This window comes from Fistularia commersonii, chromosome 14 (genome assembly GCF_037954325.1).
Source record: "Fistularia commersonii isolate RoL2024-O1a breed Wild chromosome 14, RoL_Fcom_v1.0, whole genome shotgun sequence".
NCBI lineage: Eukaryota > Metazoa > Chordata > Actinopteri > Syngnathiformes > Fistulariidae > Fistularia > Fistularia commersonii.
The window spans coordinates 1,979,758-1,999,142 of NC_141297.1; the positions used below are offsets into that span (position 1 = coordinate 1,979,758).

At 44.0% G+C, this 19,385-nt stretch overlaps 1 protein-coding gene across 3 annotated transcripts in view; it reads right to left on the reverse strand.

Annotated features, from left to right (window-relative positions):
• The window catches only part of LOC147226862 (metabotropic glutamate receptor 4-like), a 274,699-nt gene that overhangs the window by 18,665 nt on the left and 236,649 nt on the right, over window positions 1-19,385 (reverse strand). For all 3 annotated transcript variants that reach the window (XM_086159582.1, XM_086159583.1, XM_086159584.1), the window contains 2 exons: window positions 7,111-7,311; window positions 1,733-1,869 (listed from right to left, as the gene is read on the reverse strand). In XM_086159582.1, the coding sequence (XP_086015708.1) occupies window positions 1,733-1,869; window positions 7,111-7,311 (338 nt within the window). The remainder of the gene's footprint in view (window positions 1-1,732; window positions 1,870-7,110; window positions 7,312-19,385) is intronic.

Consider the following 19,385-nt stretch of genomic DNA (forward strand, 5'->3'; position numbering starts at 1 on the left):
GTTTAACAGTCGAGTACCTCATTTTTCTAAACAGTGTCTTGCAGTTCTGCACGCCTGTGCTCCTCATTCATTCATTCATTCATTCATTCATTCATTTACTTCTTATTCTTCTTTTTCTTTGGGCTTTTCCCTTCAGGGGTCACCACAGTGGATCAACCTCCATTTAACCCTATTCTCTGTATCCTTCTAACTCACACCAACTAATTTCATATCTTCTCTCATGACGTCCATGAATCTTCTCTTTGGTCTTCCTCAAGATCTCCTGCCTGGCAGCTCCACCTTCAGCAACCTTCTGCCCAGATCTTCACCATGGTTTGGACATGAACAGAGGGGTGTTCATACATGTCGGTCATACATGTCCTGCACCCCTGTGAGAAATTCTTCTTTTCCTTTGGGCTTTTCCCTTCAGGGACGCCACAGTGAATCAACCTTCTCCATCTAACCCTATTCTCTGTATCCTCCTCGCTCACATTAACCAACATCAAATCACTATGTCCAGAAAGCTTCTCTTTGGTCTTCCTCTTGATCTCCAATTCCAGCATCTGTCTACCAATATATTCACTATCCCTCTCCTCTACTCAATCCAACCATCTTAGTCTGGCTTCTCTGACCTTCTCTCCAAAACATCCAACCGATGGACTCATTCCTGATCCTATCCATCCTGGTCACCCCCTGAGGGAACCTCAACATCTTCATCTCTGCGAGCTCTGGCTGATAGTCTTCTATCTCTTTGTACCCCTGACACTTTTCTCCAACCATTCCAACCTGCTTGAACCCATTTCTTCATCTATTTTCCACACACTCCGACGCTCTAGACTATTGTCCCTAAGTACTTGAAATCCTCCAACTTCTCAATTTCCACTCCCTAGCCTTAGCGATCCGCCCCATTCCTCTTTTTTCCAGAGCATACCGCCACCTCTCTAGATTTTCCTCAACCCGTTCCCTGCTCGCACTACAGATCACAATGTCGTCTGCAAACATCACGGTCTGTGGAGATTCTCCCACCTTGAACTTCTCTGCTTCATTCATTCATTCAGTTCCGTACAGTAAACATTTGGGGGTCTGGTATGCGGAGCATACAAGTAACCAGACTGCTGTTGCTTACAAGCTCTCACAAAGCGGAGTGCAATGTGCGATTTGCTCAAAATAATAGTATTCATTTATTCGAGTAGATATTTAGACGGGTTAAACGGTTGCTTTTCTGTCAGTAGAAATTCTCCGTGCGCTATTCTCGATTTTCCTGGGCAATCTCCACGTGAGGATGCTAAGCAGCTCCCGGTGCAGCAGTTACTTAGTATCTCGATGTCGACGATGATCCAATACCCGACCCACGTTTTGTGCATCAACAAATCAAGAATGCCTGCGGGCTCATGTTTAAATCATGCGTCGCCACGAACGATGTGCGCACATTGTTTGTGGCGTAGCTTAACATTTGAAAGCGGTTTTGATGTTAACGTATGCCACTCTGCAGATTCTTACACGTATTCCGAAGCGGAAAAAAACGAGACTCGCGATATTCTTGTGCAGTAATGGTGTCAAATGTCAAAGTAACCTAAATGCAAGATAAAGCGGCAGTGCTTTTTTTGTAGTTTGACTGGTAGAGGCTGTATTTGAGCATAATTCTGCAAACGAAAATGTTGCAGATAAGCAATTCATCTCGTTAAAATGTAAGTCAAACTCTGACCAACAATTGAATGATATGTTACTCCTGATATTTAACAACAGGTCGTACATCCAAATGCAGCTTGTCCGTCCAGTGGCCGATGATTTTGTATTCCATGGTGCTGTTTTTGATCTGGTATTGGTAGATTTCATATCGTCCGGGGGCGTCACCGTTCACGTTGAAGACCACCGGGGTTCCGGCAATTCCTAAGGAAGACATTTGGGAATTTCATTCAAAAGGCGGTGCATTACAACAAACAACCAAACAAACAAACAAAAAAAAAAACAACATGAAGCCTCCTGATAAAACTCCGGGCTAAAATTAGCTTGCGGGGCAGCGCCGCTGTTCTGGTGTTAATGATGGGAGCCAAATGGATGTTGACAGCCATGTTGTCCTGGTCCTTTGAGAAGGGCCAGGGCTGCTGTCTGTTCATGTTCCCATATCATTTCACACTCCCTCATTCTGCTTATTGCCCCCATTGCTTGTTATCTGCGAGGCCGTCCTCAGAGTGCTAACGAATGACAGCGCTGATTTTGATTAGCGCATTGAGGTCCCCCGTCCCTCCACTTCCTGCCACTCCTTGAGTCCGAGCCAACCTAGAAATCGCGCCCCGGCATCAGAACGTATTATAAGCGATGAAGCCCGGCCCAGAATGAAGATCCATTAATAGCATTCCCATCTCCGTCCGTCCACTTTTATCCAGAAAAGGCCAAAAGTGCACATATTGGCAGCGGAGCGCAGCGCTAACCGGACGGAAGATGTCAGTATTACATGTAAAATGGACTCCAGAACACCGTCACCCCCCCCCCGCACTCCCAAAAAAAAAGCTTTTAATCTCAGTCCGTACACAAATACAAATGCTCACACGCTGTTTTCAGCCGGCTGCATTTGCAAGTTTGTTTTACCCGATTCCACAAGAAAGGAATCGAAGGAAATCCGCAGCCGACTTCTCTTTGTCCCCTTTGATAGGTCACAGTATTGATTGTTGATTATAGCCGGTACCCGTGAGTCAGAGTTGCGAGCTCGTCCGTTAGCAAAAAAAAAAAAAAAAAAAATTTTCCCGGCTTCTGCAAATTGTGTGTCGGATGAAAACGTACGGGATTAAATGTAATTACCGGCATCCATCCGCGTTATCTGGAGGCCGCGTCTTAGGCTACGCATTTTCTTGCTCATCTCAGCAACATCGGCAATCGAGTGGGATGCTTGTTTCTTCTAATTTCATTTTCTGTAATCGATTGGTTTCACCTCTTCACTTTCAAACAAGCGTTTGCACTTTTTATGCAGAACAAGCAAATATTAATACACGGCGCGTCTAATAGCCACGGCGGATAACACTTCAAGAAAGCATCGCCGCTCTCACGAACACTTTTGCTCACACGCAGCGCTACGTTAGCTTATCATAAGAGTGTGTGCTTGTGCTTGCTAGATTTGTAATATTTTGCGGGTTAACGCTACTGAAAGCGGAAATCGGTGCGCAGGAATAACATGTCCAGTTCTGTGCGTTTTTGTTTTGTTGTTTTTTTTTTTTGTTAGCAGCGAGTATTGTGCGGATCATATGATACATAAACGCAAACAGGAATGAGGAATGGCGTCCGGGGTCGATAATATCCGATAACAGCCGATAATATCAACCGCGCCGGCTCGGCACGTCAAAACACAATATCCTGGACCGGCTTTTTATTTCCAAGGCGGGCCGTCATTCTTCAGACCGCGTTACGGCACTTAAGAGATGCTAATTTATTCGTCGAAAATTTTTAATGATCCCGGAGTCTCAAAATGACTGACCCGTCACTCGGTTAAAACGCTATTACTCAGAGGCACTTGAAATCTAATGAGTTAATAAATGTTGTCGAAGAAAGCGATCCGGATAACAAATTCTGCCGTTAAAAAACCCAGAAGCGAAAAAGGCGCCGGGACGCCGTCTCACGCAAATTGACTCGGAGAAGCGCAAAGCGGTGATTTAGAATTCGGTACTGTAATATAGTTCCTCCCGAAATGGAGGCCGACCCCACGGTATTTCATTAATAGGATTAAGCGCTGGTGCTGATGGTTATGTTTCGAGTTTTTTTTCTTTTCTTTGACCTCTATGACAATGACTTTGAGAATAGCTTAGCCTTTAACTATACCCTCATAATATTCTGTGGCGCTTAATCTCCCTGCAATGGGAATGCAAGAGTTGGCTGAAAAAGACCCTTTCTTTTAAGATAGTTTTACAAAGTAGTGGATAAATCTTGAGCGGGGGATACGTATCCTTTTTCGGGTAGCCATAAAGACGGAGTATTACCTTTGCGCGCTACTTAATTACGTTAGAAGTGTTTGAGCGCTATACGATCCCGTGACCGAGCGGCTTCTTTAGTTACACCGGAATTTAATTAGCGACGAAGCGTTTCGGCTTCGGCTCGCCGTGTCGTGTCCGAGTGTTACGACCCCCCTTTAATCACAACACTTTTAGCGCCGCTTCGCTATCACATTAAGGCGTCGCCCGTAAAACAAAACACCCCCGAGTGAAACGGCGTTAAACGCCTCGGAGAGTACGCGATATTTCCGAAACGTTCTTTTTCTGCGTCGCCGAACCTCCGATCCGAAGACCCGGCGTCGATAAGTATCAGCTTCATCCGCGACAAAAGGTTAGCGGCTCGGTTTCTCCTTTCCTTTAGTCAGCACCGATGCCTTTAGACGATTCCCAGAATACACGGGGATGGCGTGGACGCCGCTTTTGTTTTCCTGCAAAGCTTTTAAATTCCTCGATTCCTCGGTGCCAAAAGACTCTTAAAAGCGAGACGGGCGTTCCAGTAATGTGTAGCATTGATTTTTCTCCACATCCCAGTTGTAACCTGAATGGTTTCACCGCTGACGGGCCTTCCGGTAATACTACGCCATAAATAAAAGAATACATTCAGAAATTATGTTTGATTTAATACGGGACGCCTCTTTACCCCGGCGCCGGGAGAATCGATCCATCTACAAATCTATCTACCGGCCGAATTCAACTCGGGGATCCGACTCCAGACTATTAATTTATTCATTTGACTTTTTATACATTTTACACAAATGAGCGCTGACCTGCTTACATAGTAATAAGCAAAGGAAGGCACAGGTAAACAATGTCTTGACTTTGAAGCTGGCAAGTACCAAAAAAAAAAAAAAGAAACCCACTGCTGAGGGCTGCGGAGTTTCCTTCCCGCATCCATTATGGATTAAAAAAGTTAACTTTCGCAGAGAACAATGTAACGTTAACCTTTAAATCTGAAAGTATAAATGTTAAGTTGTTTTTCATACACGTATACCGCCATCAATAATTAACCCCCCGCTCTAGTTTTTTAATCCGGCTCCCGACTCCGACCCCTCATCGCGCTTTCGCACTCCGTCTTCCTCCCCTTTCTAAATATGAGTTTGATTATTATTTAGCCGAGTATTTGACGGGGTCGGAAGATAAGGCACCGGTCGAAGGAGTCGCTCCCGTGAAGAACGGGCAAAAAAGAAGTCCGTTACATCCGCAAGGGAAGGTGCATCCGTAAGGTGTTTCTTGTTTACATCCGTGACGTGCAGTCGGTAGAGGCAGGTGAGGCCGTGCCTCACCTGGCATCATGGAAAGAACAAAATGTAAAATGAAAAAATAAATTGAATTGTTCTATTTATTTAGTGATTTGTATTATAAAGTAATCTTTTCATCTAACTTCACCGTTTTTAGTTGTTTTTTTTTCAAAATCGCTGAAAAAAAATATCACATTTAGCGTTTGAATATAAGAGATGTGCGCTATGGATTGTGCAATGATTCTGCTAACTGTGCTAGCATGCTATGCGGCTGAGACCGTATTGCTGTCTCTGCTGATGTCACTACTAAAATTTTCAAACCCTTCAAGCACTAATATATGAACTAAATTTCCATACTTTACTGATGTGTATCATTTTTTTTCGTCAACAACTGTTACGTGTTTCTCGTGCCGAGCGATCGTAAAGCATCAGTGAAGACACGCTAAGTGAGGCACGTAGTGACGGTGCCTCATGCTAGGGGGCACCGCTGATCCCAGGGAGCCTTTTTACTACTCGCCTAAAGAATAATAGAATTAGCAATAGCGAGCTAACGTAAACAGTTAGCAAGTCAAGTGCAGCCATCCAGTTATTTTTTCCTCTTGCTTGGCTTTATTTCCAAAATGGAGGATTACATAGCTAAACTGAAAGAATTTTCTAAACTGGACTTTCAGTCAAAGCAGGAGATAATAAGTAAGGGAAGACCGACGCCGGCGCTAACGGATTTGCTTCAGACTAGGAGACGGAAGACTCGGTCTTTTCAAACGGAGTGGTAAACTCGAAAGGCTGCTGTGTGGATGTCCAGTAAGAAAACGCTTTCTTTTCTCAACTTCTGACCATGTCTGGAGTCCAATGGGATACTGTGACCTGAAGAATCCGCAAAGAAGCCTCATCAAACATGAGCGGTCGGCCGCTCACATTCAAAGTCAAATCGCGCTAAAAACATTCGGCTTGAATGAACACCAAAGACTCGACATCAGCGTCCACAATGCTAAGCTAAAGGAAAACCGCTCAGCGGCGCATAGACTTCATTTATAAGTAAAGGTAAGAGATAATAACGTTTTTTTTACATGTCTTTATTTCTATACTGCAGTTTGTATCTGTAAAGAATGCTGATATGATATTTAAAACAAAACACGTCAACTGCTGCCAATACAATAGTGACTAAGCTGCTCTGTCGGGTTCATATGTTTGTAAATCTGACTGATGACATCATCGCCTCACCAGCCATGAACCTCAGCGCACGTCACCGCCGTACATATAGGTATTATTTAGCCGAGTGTTTGACCGCTAAGGATCAGAAGATCAGCCTCAGGCCGTTCCCGAGACGGTGGGACGAGAGCTGTTTACAGCGACTCCTAACAATTATTGGGATTCAGCGGTTTTGGACGCCCCGCAGCTCCGAAACAGCGTTTTAAAATGGCATCCGCTTTTATCTGCATAGCGTCACGCGACACCTCGATCGTCAAATCATCCGGCCGAACCGGCGGGGTTTGAAACGGATCATCGTGATGTTGAAGCCGGCGTCGGACGTCTTCGCACGAGGATAAAGCGCAGATGGGACTAAAATTGAAAGAAAGCTCTGAACATCCTCTTCCTCTCCGCTTTTTTTTTTTTTTTTTGCGAAATCTCTAGTCTGTCGTCACTTCAAGCAGCAGATCTCTTGCACGGGCAATTCAGTTCTGACAAGATAAGCCAGAAAATCACACAAACCAGGTCCCGCGCATCACGGAAAGTGATAACGCACGCCGCTACGCTGCAGATTGTCAAACCTCCTACGGATCTCTGCCTCTTAAACTCGCCGGGAATCATTTATATTCAGTAACCAGATAATCGGAGACGGCTCTATACTCGCAAAGAACGTGGTTAAACGCAAAATGGAAGCTCGCCGCAGAGGCCCGCGGGATCAAACTCACCCAAAAAGTTGACATTGCGGATGTACTTTAGCAGCAGCGTGCCGTTGATGGTGTCCATCTTGGAGCAGAGGCCGACTTTTCCCGGACAGAGGTCTCTGTGCATGCTGTGCAGAGCGTGAGCCATGGCGTAGACGGCGTCGATCACGAATTGCACTTTCCCCTCCTGCTCGTAGGACGAGTCTTTCCCAATCCGCTCGTGATCTTTGACGGAAAAAATAAGGGGGGGGTACGGAGGGGAAAAAAAAACAACAAAAAAATACCATTGTTATGATTGATGGGATGAGTTTAGAGTGGATGACGAGGATCGGAGTTTATGTTCGTAAAAATATGATTTTATTAGCTGCGTCTTGTGATCCGAAATTGAAGCAATTATCCGAAAAACCGAAAGAAATGATGGCCTTTTAACAGATTCAACCCTTAATTTGTGAATTGATTCATTTTGTTATTTGCTATATATTTTCTATGCTAATGTGATGAGATCCGCTTTTTTTTAATCCAGATTTTTCCTTTTTTTTTTTTTTTTCTTTTTGCCGATTTTACCGGGCCAGCTCACCACAATTTAAAATTATCTTCTACCACCACATACGGGAATATTATTGTCAGTTGTGCCGAATCACAACGCAGTTGTCCGATGACACTTGTAGATGCTCGTCTAGAGCAGGTCTGGACCACCGCTCTTTAACCCTTGTGTTGTCTTGTGGGTCCAAAAGTGACCCACTACCATGTTTAGCTGTAGAAAAAAAAAAAACACCTTAATTTTTTTTTTTCCAACTTGAAATTTTATGACTTTTCCTAAAGAGACCCCATAATTGGGAAAAGTGATACTTCTTTTTTGTTTATGTTTCCATGTGGGCTGTACACCAATAGGGTACAAAGATTGTCTTATGGGTCATTTTTGACCCATAAGACAAGGGGAGTAAACAAAATGTTAAGATCTCAGGAGGGTTAAAAAAAGATCTACGGAAACCCAACATGGTCAGAGTCGTGTGCCGTCCAGACTGCTGTTGTAAGGTCTGAAATAGAAGTAGATATACAGAATAAACATCCTGGCGCCGCCCCACTGGCACACTATACCGAAGAAGACCGCTTTGACCACCATGGACCGGTAGAAGGTCTCGAGGAGCTACAGACGCCAAACAACCTCAATCCCCTCAGGAAGTACATCCTGCTCTGACCCTTCTTGTTGGGTGTCCAGTCCAGTTTGTTGTTCATGTGGACCCCATGGTACTTGTAGGAGTCCACTACCTCCACCTCTTTGGTACCCGTCTCCTCCGACTCTTCCGGAGGTCCACAACCACCTCCTTGGTCTTGGAGATGCTGAGTAGTGGTTGCTCCACTCGACAAAACTCGCTATCAGACCAGCAGAAAGAGGGATTTCCAGGATGGAGTGGGACAGTTACAAATAATCCCTTCCAATAACAGCAAACGTCTGTTATTGACCTATTGCTATAGATGCTAGCTCAGAAGTGCCTGGGGACGTTCTCTAATCTGTGGATCGTTGAGACGATCTCTGTTTGTCCCCGCCGCCTCGCGTCATTCATGGAAAAACTCCCAGGGTGATGGAGTGGAAGACGGCGAGAGACAGGCCCGATCAGCGTCCATCATGGAAATGATTCGTTATGACAGGTGGAGATTAATCATAGCCGCTTCCACGCTAATCCCCGAGCTAGTTCACGATCGGCATCTTCTTGTTGAAATCTTCTCGTCTTGGCAACTTCCACAGACACCGACGGATACATAAGCTCATCAGGAAAGTCCTGGGACTTGAGCTTGACTCGTAGGTGGAGATATCTGAGAGGATTGATGCTGAAGAAGCGTCTCATCTCTTTTATGCTGTGCTCAAATCCTACCAAAACACTTTCAGCCGTAGACTGAGACCACAAAAGGGCTTACTTATCTATGGACATCAAACTATACAACTCCTCTTTCTGCAAGACGGAAACCTAACAATAAAATCAATATCGTGTTTCGAGTGAATGTATATAATGTTGGAGCCGTCCGGCAAAAGAATTTCCTTCGGGATTACCGTCATTTCTGGACTATCGAGTGCGCTTATTAGCCGCACCGGCTAGCAGATCGCTATAAGACAAGATAAGATAAACTTTATTGATCCCCATAGGGGAAATTCCTTTGTCACGGCAGCGTAACAGTTTTACTGTCAAAAAAATAAAAAAGCAAGATAAATATAAATAGAGAGAAGATAGCAAGACATCCGCAAATGAATAGACAGCAGCAACAACAACAACATAAGGGATAATAATGGACAACATAAAGGAACTGTAAAGGTGAAAAATACACAAACGGCGCTAAACGATAATATGAACGGAGTGAGATAGAAACGACGAGAATAAAATAAATAAAAATAGGCCGGGACCAACAAGGATAAGAAAGCCAGCAGGGTTAGGGTATGACAGGAAGTGAGGTCGTGGAAGCAGCACAGATGCAGCTCCGGAGTTCCAGAGTTGTATGTTTTGATGACCGCGGGCGCAAATTAGCATCTGAAGCGTTCATTTCCGAAGGACGGCTCCCGGTTTGTCCTTCGCCATCCACACTGGTCCAGGATCAGTCCCACCGCTAGCTTTTTGACCCCGTTAACCTCAGCGGTCCTGGCAGCAGCGCGCGCTAAAAAAACGTTAAAATCGTCTTCTTCTGTGTCGGAATTGAACGGCGTCTGAAATTCACCGTCATTTCATCGGTCCGATGTGACGTGGTTTATGTTTCGGCGGCGTGAAGCCGGTCGGCAAAACAAAACAAAAAAATCCATAAATTAGCCGGATGGTTGCTTAAACCGCGGCGTTCAAAACGTGTGAAAAAAGTAGCGGCTAATAGCTAATAGCCTCGGAATTTACGGTAATAAACTCCTATTCTGTTTCGCTTCCCGCCCTCAGAATTAGCTCCAAAAACCCCGCTGTTGCGCTGCGTCAGTAATTGAGTCGTAGAAAAAGCTTTCCGCTCCGTCGACAAGCCCGACCCCCTCTGAGGGAAACCCAGCTCTCCTCCTTTGTCAGTTTGTTTGGCGTTTTTTTTTTTTTTTTCCCCCGTATTTGTCCGCTAAAAATGCTAAGAGGATTAGCGGAACAACGACAAGACAAATAGACATTAATGAGCAAAGAAAAGCAATGTCGCACTTTGTTGTGTCTGAGATGGTTTTGCCGGATAGCCACCTTTTTTCGCCGTCGGAATTACGATTTCAATTACCGAGCGAATATTTATTTCACAGTTTCATAACTCGCATTCGGTTCAGGCGTTGGCTGGAAATCGCGCCACTCGTTTTTCGTTTTGTTATTCTTTTCTCGCGGAGTTTAAGCTAAAACCGAAAGCGCCGAAGGTTCCCGATCCCTGAAAACGTCCGGGTTCGGGTCGGGAAGAAGCGATCGGATCGTTTTTTTGTTTTTTTTTTTCCATCCCAGCTGCTCTTTCAGAGTTGGACTTTCAAGCGTAATTGTGGAAATGATCTCTTAGTCAATGATACGTAATGGGAAAATCACCCATAATCAGATCGTTCTCTTGCTAACGTCTCTCCTCGAGCGAAAATAACATATGATTGTACGGGCCGTTTCCGACGCACGGCGGAGTTATTTCTATTTCTACACGAATGTTATCATTCAGGACGGCGGTAACACGTCTCCGAAGACGTCGGTGTCTGTCAACTCTTATCGCAACACTTTTAATCAGCGCCGCCTTGAAGGAATCGAGTGGTTTTTTTTGTCTTGTTGTGTGGATCGACGGGCGGTATCCGCTCACTCTGTGGTAATTTAATATTGATGACAGGGGCTCTGAATGTTTAAGGGGCTTAAATATTGCCGCTTATTGTATAAATTTGTGCTACAAACAAAATAAGAGCGGTAATGTCTGTCAGACTTTCACGCATCCCCTCTTTGGAGCGCCGTCTCTCTCTCTCGGAGAAGCAATCCGTCTTCTGTGGGGATTATACGCTGAGGCGTTTAGATATCCAATGCTTAAATATCACAGAATTTGTAAATTTTTAGGGTCTCCAAAGAAACTCCTGCTCGGAGTTTCAAAGAACTCGGAAGCGCAAACCGGTGCGTCACGGGATCGTAATTTCGAACGCTGCGGTTTAAACGACGACGCGGTTAATTTATGGATTTTTTTTTTTTTTTTTTTTTATGCTAACGAGCTTCACGCCGCCAAAACATTTAGCCTCGTCACATCGGACTGATGACATCACCGTGAAATTCTGAGGGCGTTCAATGCCGGCGCAGAAAAAGACTTTGACGGTTTCACGGTGCGCAGGAGGAAGACCAAGATAGCAATCAGCTGGAGTCGGACGGAGTGGGGATTGGAAATGGATGGACTTTTCCTTGTGTTATTTATTATTCATCTTTTTCATCATCCCTGTTTCAGGCGTTGTTCAGGGAAAAAAAAAAGCATCACCAGTATGTATGTCTTTAACAGTGATAATGACCAAAAGACAGGAGGCAGAGCTGGAGGTCCCTTAGATGAAGATGTTGAAGTTCTCTTTGGGACCAGGATGGACAGAATCATGTGTCATGTACAGAGGAAGGATAGTGACTTAGTGAATATATTGATAGACGGATGCTGGAAGTGGAGGTCTAGAGGAAGACCAAAAAGAAGATTCATGGACGTAGCGAGAGAGGATACGAAGGCAGTTGGTGTGAGAGAGGAGGATGCAGCGAATAGGGTTAGATGGAGAAGGTAGATTCACTGTGGAGACCCCTAAAGGGAAAAGCCCAAAGACAGAGAAGAATTTGTCACAGGGATGCAGGACATGTATGACTGAGATGGTTTGGACAGGAACACTCCTCTGTTCCTGTCCAAACCGTGGTGAAGGTTTGGGTAGAAGGTTGCTGAAGGTGAGGCTGCCAGGCAGGAGGTCTAGAAGAAGACCAAAGAGAAGATTTATGGACGTAGCGAGAGAGGATATGAAGGCGGTGGGTGTGAGAGAAGAGGATACAGAGAATAGGGTTAGATGGAGAGGGTTGATTTGCTGTGGAGACCCCTGAAGGGAAAACCCCAAAGGAAGAGAAGAATTTGTCACAGGGGGGCAGGACATGTATGACTGAGACAAAGTGATGACTGAGTTGGAAGAGAAGATTTATGGACGTAGTGAGAGAGGATTTGAAGGCAGTTGGTGTGAGAGAGGAGGATACCCAGAATAGGGTTAGATGGAGAAGGTGGGTTCACTTTGGAGACCCCTAAAGGGAAAAGCCCAAAGGAAGAGAAGAATTTGTCACAGGGGGGCAGGACATGTATGACTGAGACAAGGTAATCACTGAAATGGTTTGGACATAAACCCTCCTCTGTTCACGTCCAAACCATGGTGAAGGTCTTGGTAGAGGGTTGCTGAAGGTGGAGCTGCCAGGCAGGAGGTCTAGAGGAAGACCAAATAGAAGATTTATGGACATAGCAAGAGAGGATACGAAGGCAGTTGGTGTGAGAGAGGAGGATCCAGAGAATAGGGTTAGATGGAGAAGGTTGATTCACTGTGGAGACCCCTGAAGGGAAAAGCCCAAAGGAGAAGACGGGTATAAATTCAATTAAAAGCTAAAAAACAACGTTTCTATATAAATATTCTCATGTTACAACCTGGATACCTGCAACTTATAGACAAGTACGGCCTGTAGATGTACACATATTTATTTATTCATTTATAGCCGGTGCGGCTTATATTCAGGTGCGCGCAATTGCACGGAAATTACAGTATTAATGCAATAAAATGGGGAAATTAACTAATTACCCCTCTGAAACTGAAGTCGTTCCGTAGCGAAGTCAGGATTCGAACATTGACCGCTCAAGACTCGTCGTATTTACAGCGGCTTCCTCGAAAATGTCCAGACAGCTACAAGTTGTCTCTGTGTTCCAGGATACGTCCCAGGTATTTGCGGGGTAAATAAGGAAACTTCTTTTGCGATCCATCCACTCAAGGAGGCCAGCTGCTCCTTATGGATCTTCTCACCCGCTGTCAGATGTTTTGCTCTGAAGGAAATGACTCACACCTCTCCTGCTGTGTCAGATCTCAGAAGTTTAAGACTATTTCTGGCGTTTCGGTGTGTCTTGATTAGAAAACGAAATGCCAGCTATCGGTCTGACGTGCGACCTGGACTTGTTATCAAATTGTAAAACGCTGCTAATTTAAAAAGTTTTATTGATTAATTTTATAAAGAAACAAAAAAAAAACCAAAACGCAGCTTGTATTCCACAGCAGGACTTAATGAAATGTGAGCTGGCATGGAAACACGCTGTTTTACATCTTAGATTTTAAGAGTACGCGTGGAAATGTGAAAAAAAAAGAAGAAAAAAAGGGGGCTCTGGTTCTGATTCGACTGTTAAAATTGTCTCAAGTCACTGGTTTTATCTTGTTTTTATCCACATATCCGAAATAACGTCCGCCTCGGCCTCCAGACTCCTTTGAGTCGGGTCTGAAACTGTCTAAATTGCGGAAAATTGATTTTCCACCCAACTTTGGAGTCGTGTTTAATAACCATGTCGGATTCCATAAAGATTAACGGGGAATCGGGGCGGCGGCCAGGATCGCGGTGTCGGATGTCGGAAAACCGACGCGTGAAGATGGACTTTCATCGGTTTTTCATCAAAATGGACCGTTTGTTCCCGCACGGAATAGTCGTTTAAAAACGAGGCACATTGTTTTGCTTTCGATTGTGGACGAGACAATGGCTTCATTGTTCATCGGCAGGAGGACGGTGAATCCTTTATCCCGTATTCCCGAAACGCCATTGCGCGCCATCGCGACACCGGAGATTTTTTGTTTTTGTGTACCGTTTTTGGACGACGTGGTGCAGGAGGTCGAGAAATCGTCTTCGGAACCAGGACGTTCCTGGTTCGGTTCCCGGCTTTTGTTGAGCAAGACGCCGATTGATCGTAGAGAACGCATTTCCACACGGGGATTAATTAAGAATAAATTTCTTATTTCGACGATCACTCCGGTTTCGGGCGGTGATTCGTCCGAACCCGCAGGAGAACGATCCGCCATATTTCTGGGTTTCACGTTGAAGGCCGTTGAGACGCATTTTGTAATAACAGTGCAATTTGTAATAAACGTTCAAAATGTAATAACTTTTTCATTTCATTTTGTAATAAAGCCGCATTTTGTAATAATTTTTGCCGCATTATGTAATAAGTTATCACATTTCGAGAGGATTATTACAAAATGCACTTGCATTTGCTAAGTACTGCTAAGTACTGCTACTAGGCTAATACAGTGATACTAATAATAGGCCTAGCTTTTACAAATACTTTAAAGTAAAATAAAATACAATTAACAATTATTGCCGTTATTATCATTACGGTAATAATAATTATTATTATTTTTATTTTACTTTAAAGTATTTGTTAAAGCTAGGCTCACTGTATTAGCCTAGTTGCAGTACTTAGCATTTACTATCAGTACACTATTCAAAGGTTGCATTAACAGAGAATATTCTATAAATTCCATGTTATTACATTTCCTAGAGAATAAAAAAGTTGCAAGTGCATTTTGTAATAATCTTCTCAATATGTAATAACTTATTACATAATGCGGCAAAATTTATTTCAAAATGCAGCAGTTTATTACAAAATGCGGCTTTATTACAAAATGAAATGAAAAAGCTATTACATTTTGGACGTTTATTACAAAATGCGTCTCAACAAGGCCAAAGTGAAAAGCTAGAGATCAGCCCTGATGACGTTTGAAGACGTCTTCAGGTGTTCGGATGTGTTTTATTTGTAACTTAAAACTGTATTTTGTTCATTTCCAGGCCGAAAGAATGAACGCCTCTCTTGGATAAAATGAATATCGATAATAATATCTGCCCAGTTGAGTTGATGTTAAAAGACTGAAGGAACCTTAATTCAACAACAGTTTGGCACTGACTTCTGTTGCTGGAAGCATTGTTTTTTTTTTTTTTTTTTTTTTTTTTTTTTTTTTTAATTTTCAATTCCAACCAATGGGACATTCAGCTGCATTTTTTATTGTCCGCATTACAGAATCCATTAAAAAAAAAACAAAAAAAAAACAAACTAAAAGCCAGCATAAGACTTAGCACTCTGTCAATTTCCCCCACAATAGATCCACACCAACCCAGCGTGTTTCACATAATGGAACCAGTGGGATTCTTTTAGCATCGTGATCCTCATTTCCCGAAATCCTAATGAATTCTAATGAGTTTTACATCACGTGCTTCCTCCAACTCGCGTGGGTTCTCGTCGCCTTTGCGCCGGGTCGGGCGGCTCGACAAGAACGCCTTCTAATACGCGGTATTTAGGATTGTTTGTTCCGTTGTTTGCTTTATCTTCTGAATTAAAAGCGATTGGTGATTTGCTCCGAGTTTATCCCGTTTGGCTGCGGTTTTTAAGTCCGTTGTTGGACGCAAAGAAGCGTTCGGCGGATGCCTTCTAGTTTTGGGCAGGAAAGGCAGAGGTACCGCTGAGGTACCGCTCCGGCTTACTTGTACGGGTTTTAGTCGAGCGGGATTGGAAATTAGTCGATTCATTAATTAATTAGCGACGATAAGACCACAATTATGTAATCTGTTCTTCAGAACAAAACCAAATCCTGGCATGTCATCGATACGCCGGGGGAATTTAAAGCCGACGGTGCTAATTAATCATTTGTTCTGGCGCGGTCCGATCCGGCCCATGTCTGGCACCGGCTCCCCCGTCCAGACAGAGTGGCGGAGAATAAGTAATAACGCAGATCTGTCCGGAGTCCAAGACGCGACGAGATGCATTCGAGGATGTTAAGCACTTTGGTTCGACAATCATTACAACCCCATCCGTCCTTATTCTTGGCAAGAAGATTGGGCATCAACACACAAAGGGCAGTAACGGGCGACAATTCTTGCCATTATTGCCTCCTAAAACACGGCCGGTCCGAAAGAAACCGTCTCTCCGAAAGCCGCAAGCTGTGGATGGGACCTTTTTTTTTTTTCCCTGCCCGAATTAGATGGCGTGGTTTTAGAAAATGAAAACTACAAATTGCATTTAAATGGGATTTGTTGTCCTGCCCGCTCTGCACACTGAAGTAGTTGTCGTACAGTTTTGCCATCGTCAGTGTGCTGAGAAAGTAAAAGGCGTCCGAGGAATCCTACAGTACGGCGATCCCTCGCTATAACGCGGTTTACTTTTCACGGTTTCGCTACTTCACGGATTTGCATGGTGCATCGTGTTCTGCATTCTGATTGGCTGAAAAGTCACTCCGCTTCTTCTCTACCTGTGCGTCAATAACGTTGCAGTTTAATATGTACACGTACGTAAAATCGCTCACCAAATTTACATGACGTACGTGCAAATTCTCTCGCAATTTCGAGTTTCTCTAAAACCCATAATGTTGACAAAACGCTCTGGAGCGACAAAAGGGCCCAAACGTTAGCGGAAGATGCTATCTATCGCAGATAAAGTTAAACTTCTGGACATGCTAAGGGAAGCTAAAAGCTATGCGGCTGTAGGTCAGCATTACGGAATTAATGAATCTTCCGTTCGTTCCATAAAGAAGGAAGAAAAAAACATGAGGACGACAGCAGCGATAAGTTTTAATAAGGATGCAAAAAGGGTTGCAACTGTCCGCAATTTTTTTCATAATCATTTTTAATTTTCTCCCCTTTAATCCAATCACTCGGGTCGCGGTGGGCGGAGCTAAACTCCGCAATTTGAAGCCTTCTGTTCACATTGATGGAAAAAAAACGTTTCTAAAGTACAGTACTTTTATTTGTGAAACAAATGATTGAGCCTGTAAAATGGTTTGTTCTTTCTTTTCAATGTATAATAGAGTATTTAATTGTATAATAATTGTAAAAGAAAAAAATAAAGGTTTCTTCTTCACGGATTTCGCCTATCACGGGTTCTTTTTGGAACGTAACCCCCGGCGAAAAACAAGGGTTTACTGTATTCGGCGAGCAACGCGCGATCAGACAATCGAGCGAACCGGACGGCCGATCTGCCGCGCCGGCGGCCTCGACGACTCTCACCTGCGGGGATTACGAGCCGACAAAAGGGCCCCTCTGTTGTTTTTGTCCCGTTCAAACCACGAAACTCGACATGTATGTGAAAGGACGTCAGCGAGGGGCCGAGAGCTCGGCGTGACAGGACGCTAATTACGCTGCCCGGCGCGACGGGCCGTTCGCAGATGGCTGCACTCTGTTTGCTCCCCGATAACGGCTTGTCATATCGCAGGGCTGCAATATTATATATTTTCTTTGCTTTTTGATGAATTGTTTACTCCTCGGGAGTCCTCGTCCCAAAGCGTATTGTTTGACTTACTAACTGACGGCACTGTGAAGAGATGTTTTCGTTGAGATCCCCGTTGAGCGTGAAATTAAGATGAAGGGAGGAAATATTTTTTGGGGGAAGGGGGGGGTTTTATGTCGTTGCCTCGGTTCGCAGGCTGTAGAAGAACGGAGAATGCGAGCCGGACGGGGGGGAAGGGATGGGAGGTCACGACCTTTCGGAGAGAGGGGAGGCCGGGAGGCGACAAAGGAACGGCTTCGCGGAAGACTCCGGACCGGGGGTCGTAAAATACGACGACAAAAGCAGAGCGGAGGCGACCAAATGGGCTCAAAAGGGGGCGACTTGGGGGAAGAGACAGGGCCGCCGCCATAAACCATGGAGACAGATGGCGGGAACAGCCGTGTGGATGTAAACAACACCGAAGTCGGCCTGATGTCAACATGATGGAGACAAACACTTTCCATTACAATGGTAATTGTTTGTTACCACTTACTCCTTCCTGTCAGGGAAGCACAATTATGTTTGTGGTTCACTTAGTGTGAAGTGCAGTGGACCCTCACTTTTCGCGGGAGTTACGTTCCAAGGCCCCCCCGACAAGTGAATTTCCGCCAAGTAGAGACGTGATTATTTTGATGGTATTTCCAGATATATTAACCCTCAACCAACCTCACTCGACCCTTTAGCAACCTCCCGAAAACTGTTATCAACCCACCATTGACGCTTCCCAGACTCTTGGATCATTGTAGCCTACAATAAACATTGAAGTACAATACAAAATGTTTACTGAATCTTAAGGTCGCGGCCTTCCTAGGGTTCGCTTCGTCTTTCTTAATGTAACTAACCGCGGTCAGTGGTGCCCAACTTCAGCAAAACTTCTGCCTAACCTTAACATATGGAGGAGTTTTATCTTTTCAGCAATAGTTAGCATCTTCCTGCTATGCTTGGGATCTATAGCAGACTTTCATGTAGCTGCTGGGTGTTTAGGTGGCATCATAGAGCGTGGGGTATCGCAAAATAATTTAAGACACTTTCACAAACTAAATTGCACAAAGTGGACCGTATTCAGGCAAAGTGGAGCAGGACTTGTATGCTGGAAACAACCTACAAGGAGATCAGCTGCTTCTCTCCATCAACCAATCAGCATCAGAAACGGAACAACAGGCTCAATCCGCCAATAGCATGCCGACTACGGATCTACTTAGCCACTGTCGATCCGTACGAGATCTTGTGGGGCTACAACGATAGGAGCAAGAGTTGGCAATGCTGGGTATCTTTGTTTAGCAAAGGAGATCTCGAATTATATTTATTTTATAAAATGAATTTAAGTTTCATCACAAAAAATATTAAAATCCACGAAGTTATGAAATTAGTTGGTTTGAGAGAGAAAAGGGATCCAGAGAAAAGGGTCGGATGGAGAAGGTTGATTCGCTCTGAAAACACCTGAAGGGAAAAGCCCAAAGGAGAAGAAGAAGATGTGCAATAGTTCCTTTGTCTTCTGTGCAATAAATGTTTTACTGTACAACAACCCCTACTTAAACACATAATTACTACATGTAATAATAAACACGCACTTGTAAATACACGTGTATATACGTTCTACATATTTTTATATACCGTTAACTTAATTTTATTTATATCTTATGATCTTTACTGTTCTTTTTATTTCATTTTTATCATTCTCTTTTTTTATTCTCTATTTTTGTTCTATTTTCCCTTCTTAACTCTGTTGCAGAAGCTGCTTTCAACAAAAAGCAATTTTCCCCCGGGGGATCAATAAAGTATTCTTATTCCGTTTATAACGGAACAAGATCTGTGTATCTGTTAAATCTGGATTATGATGAGATCTTTTTGCGTTTTGAATATGACCATTAGTTGTTCATTCATTTTTTCATTGTCTTGTCCGGGCAATTCAGGGTCTCCAATTTTTTTGGTTTTGGCGACCGTGGGAAGAAACGAAAAATCCGTACAGTGAGTTCGAAAGAACGGTGAAATTTCCTGTAGGCTTTTTAATCATTTCAATATCCACGTCCACGGAGATGATATTTTTCTGCGAAGTCAAACGGTTTGTT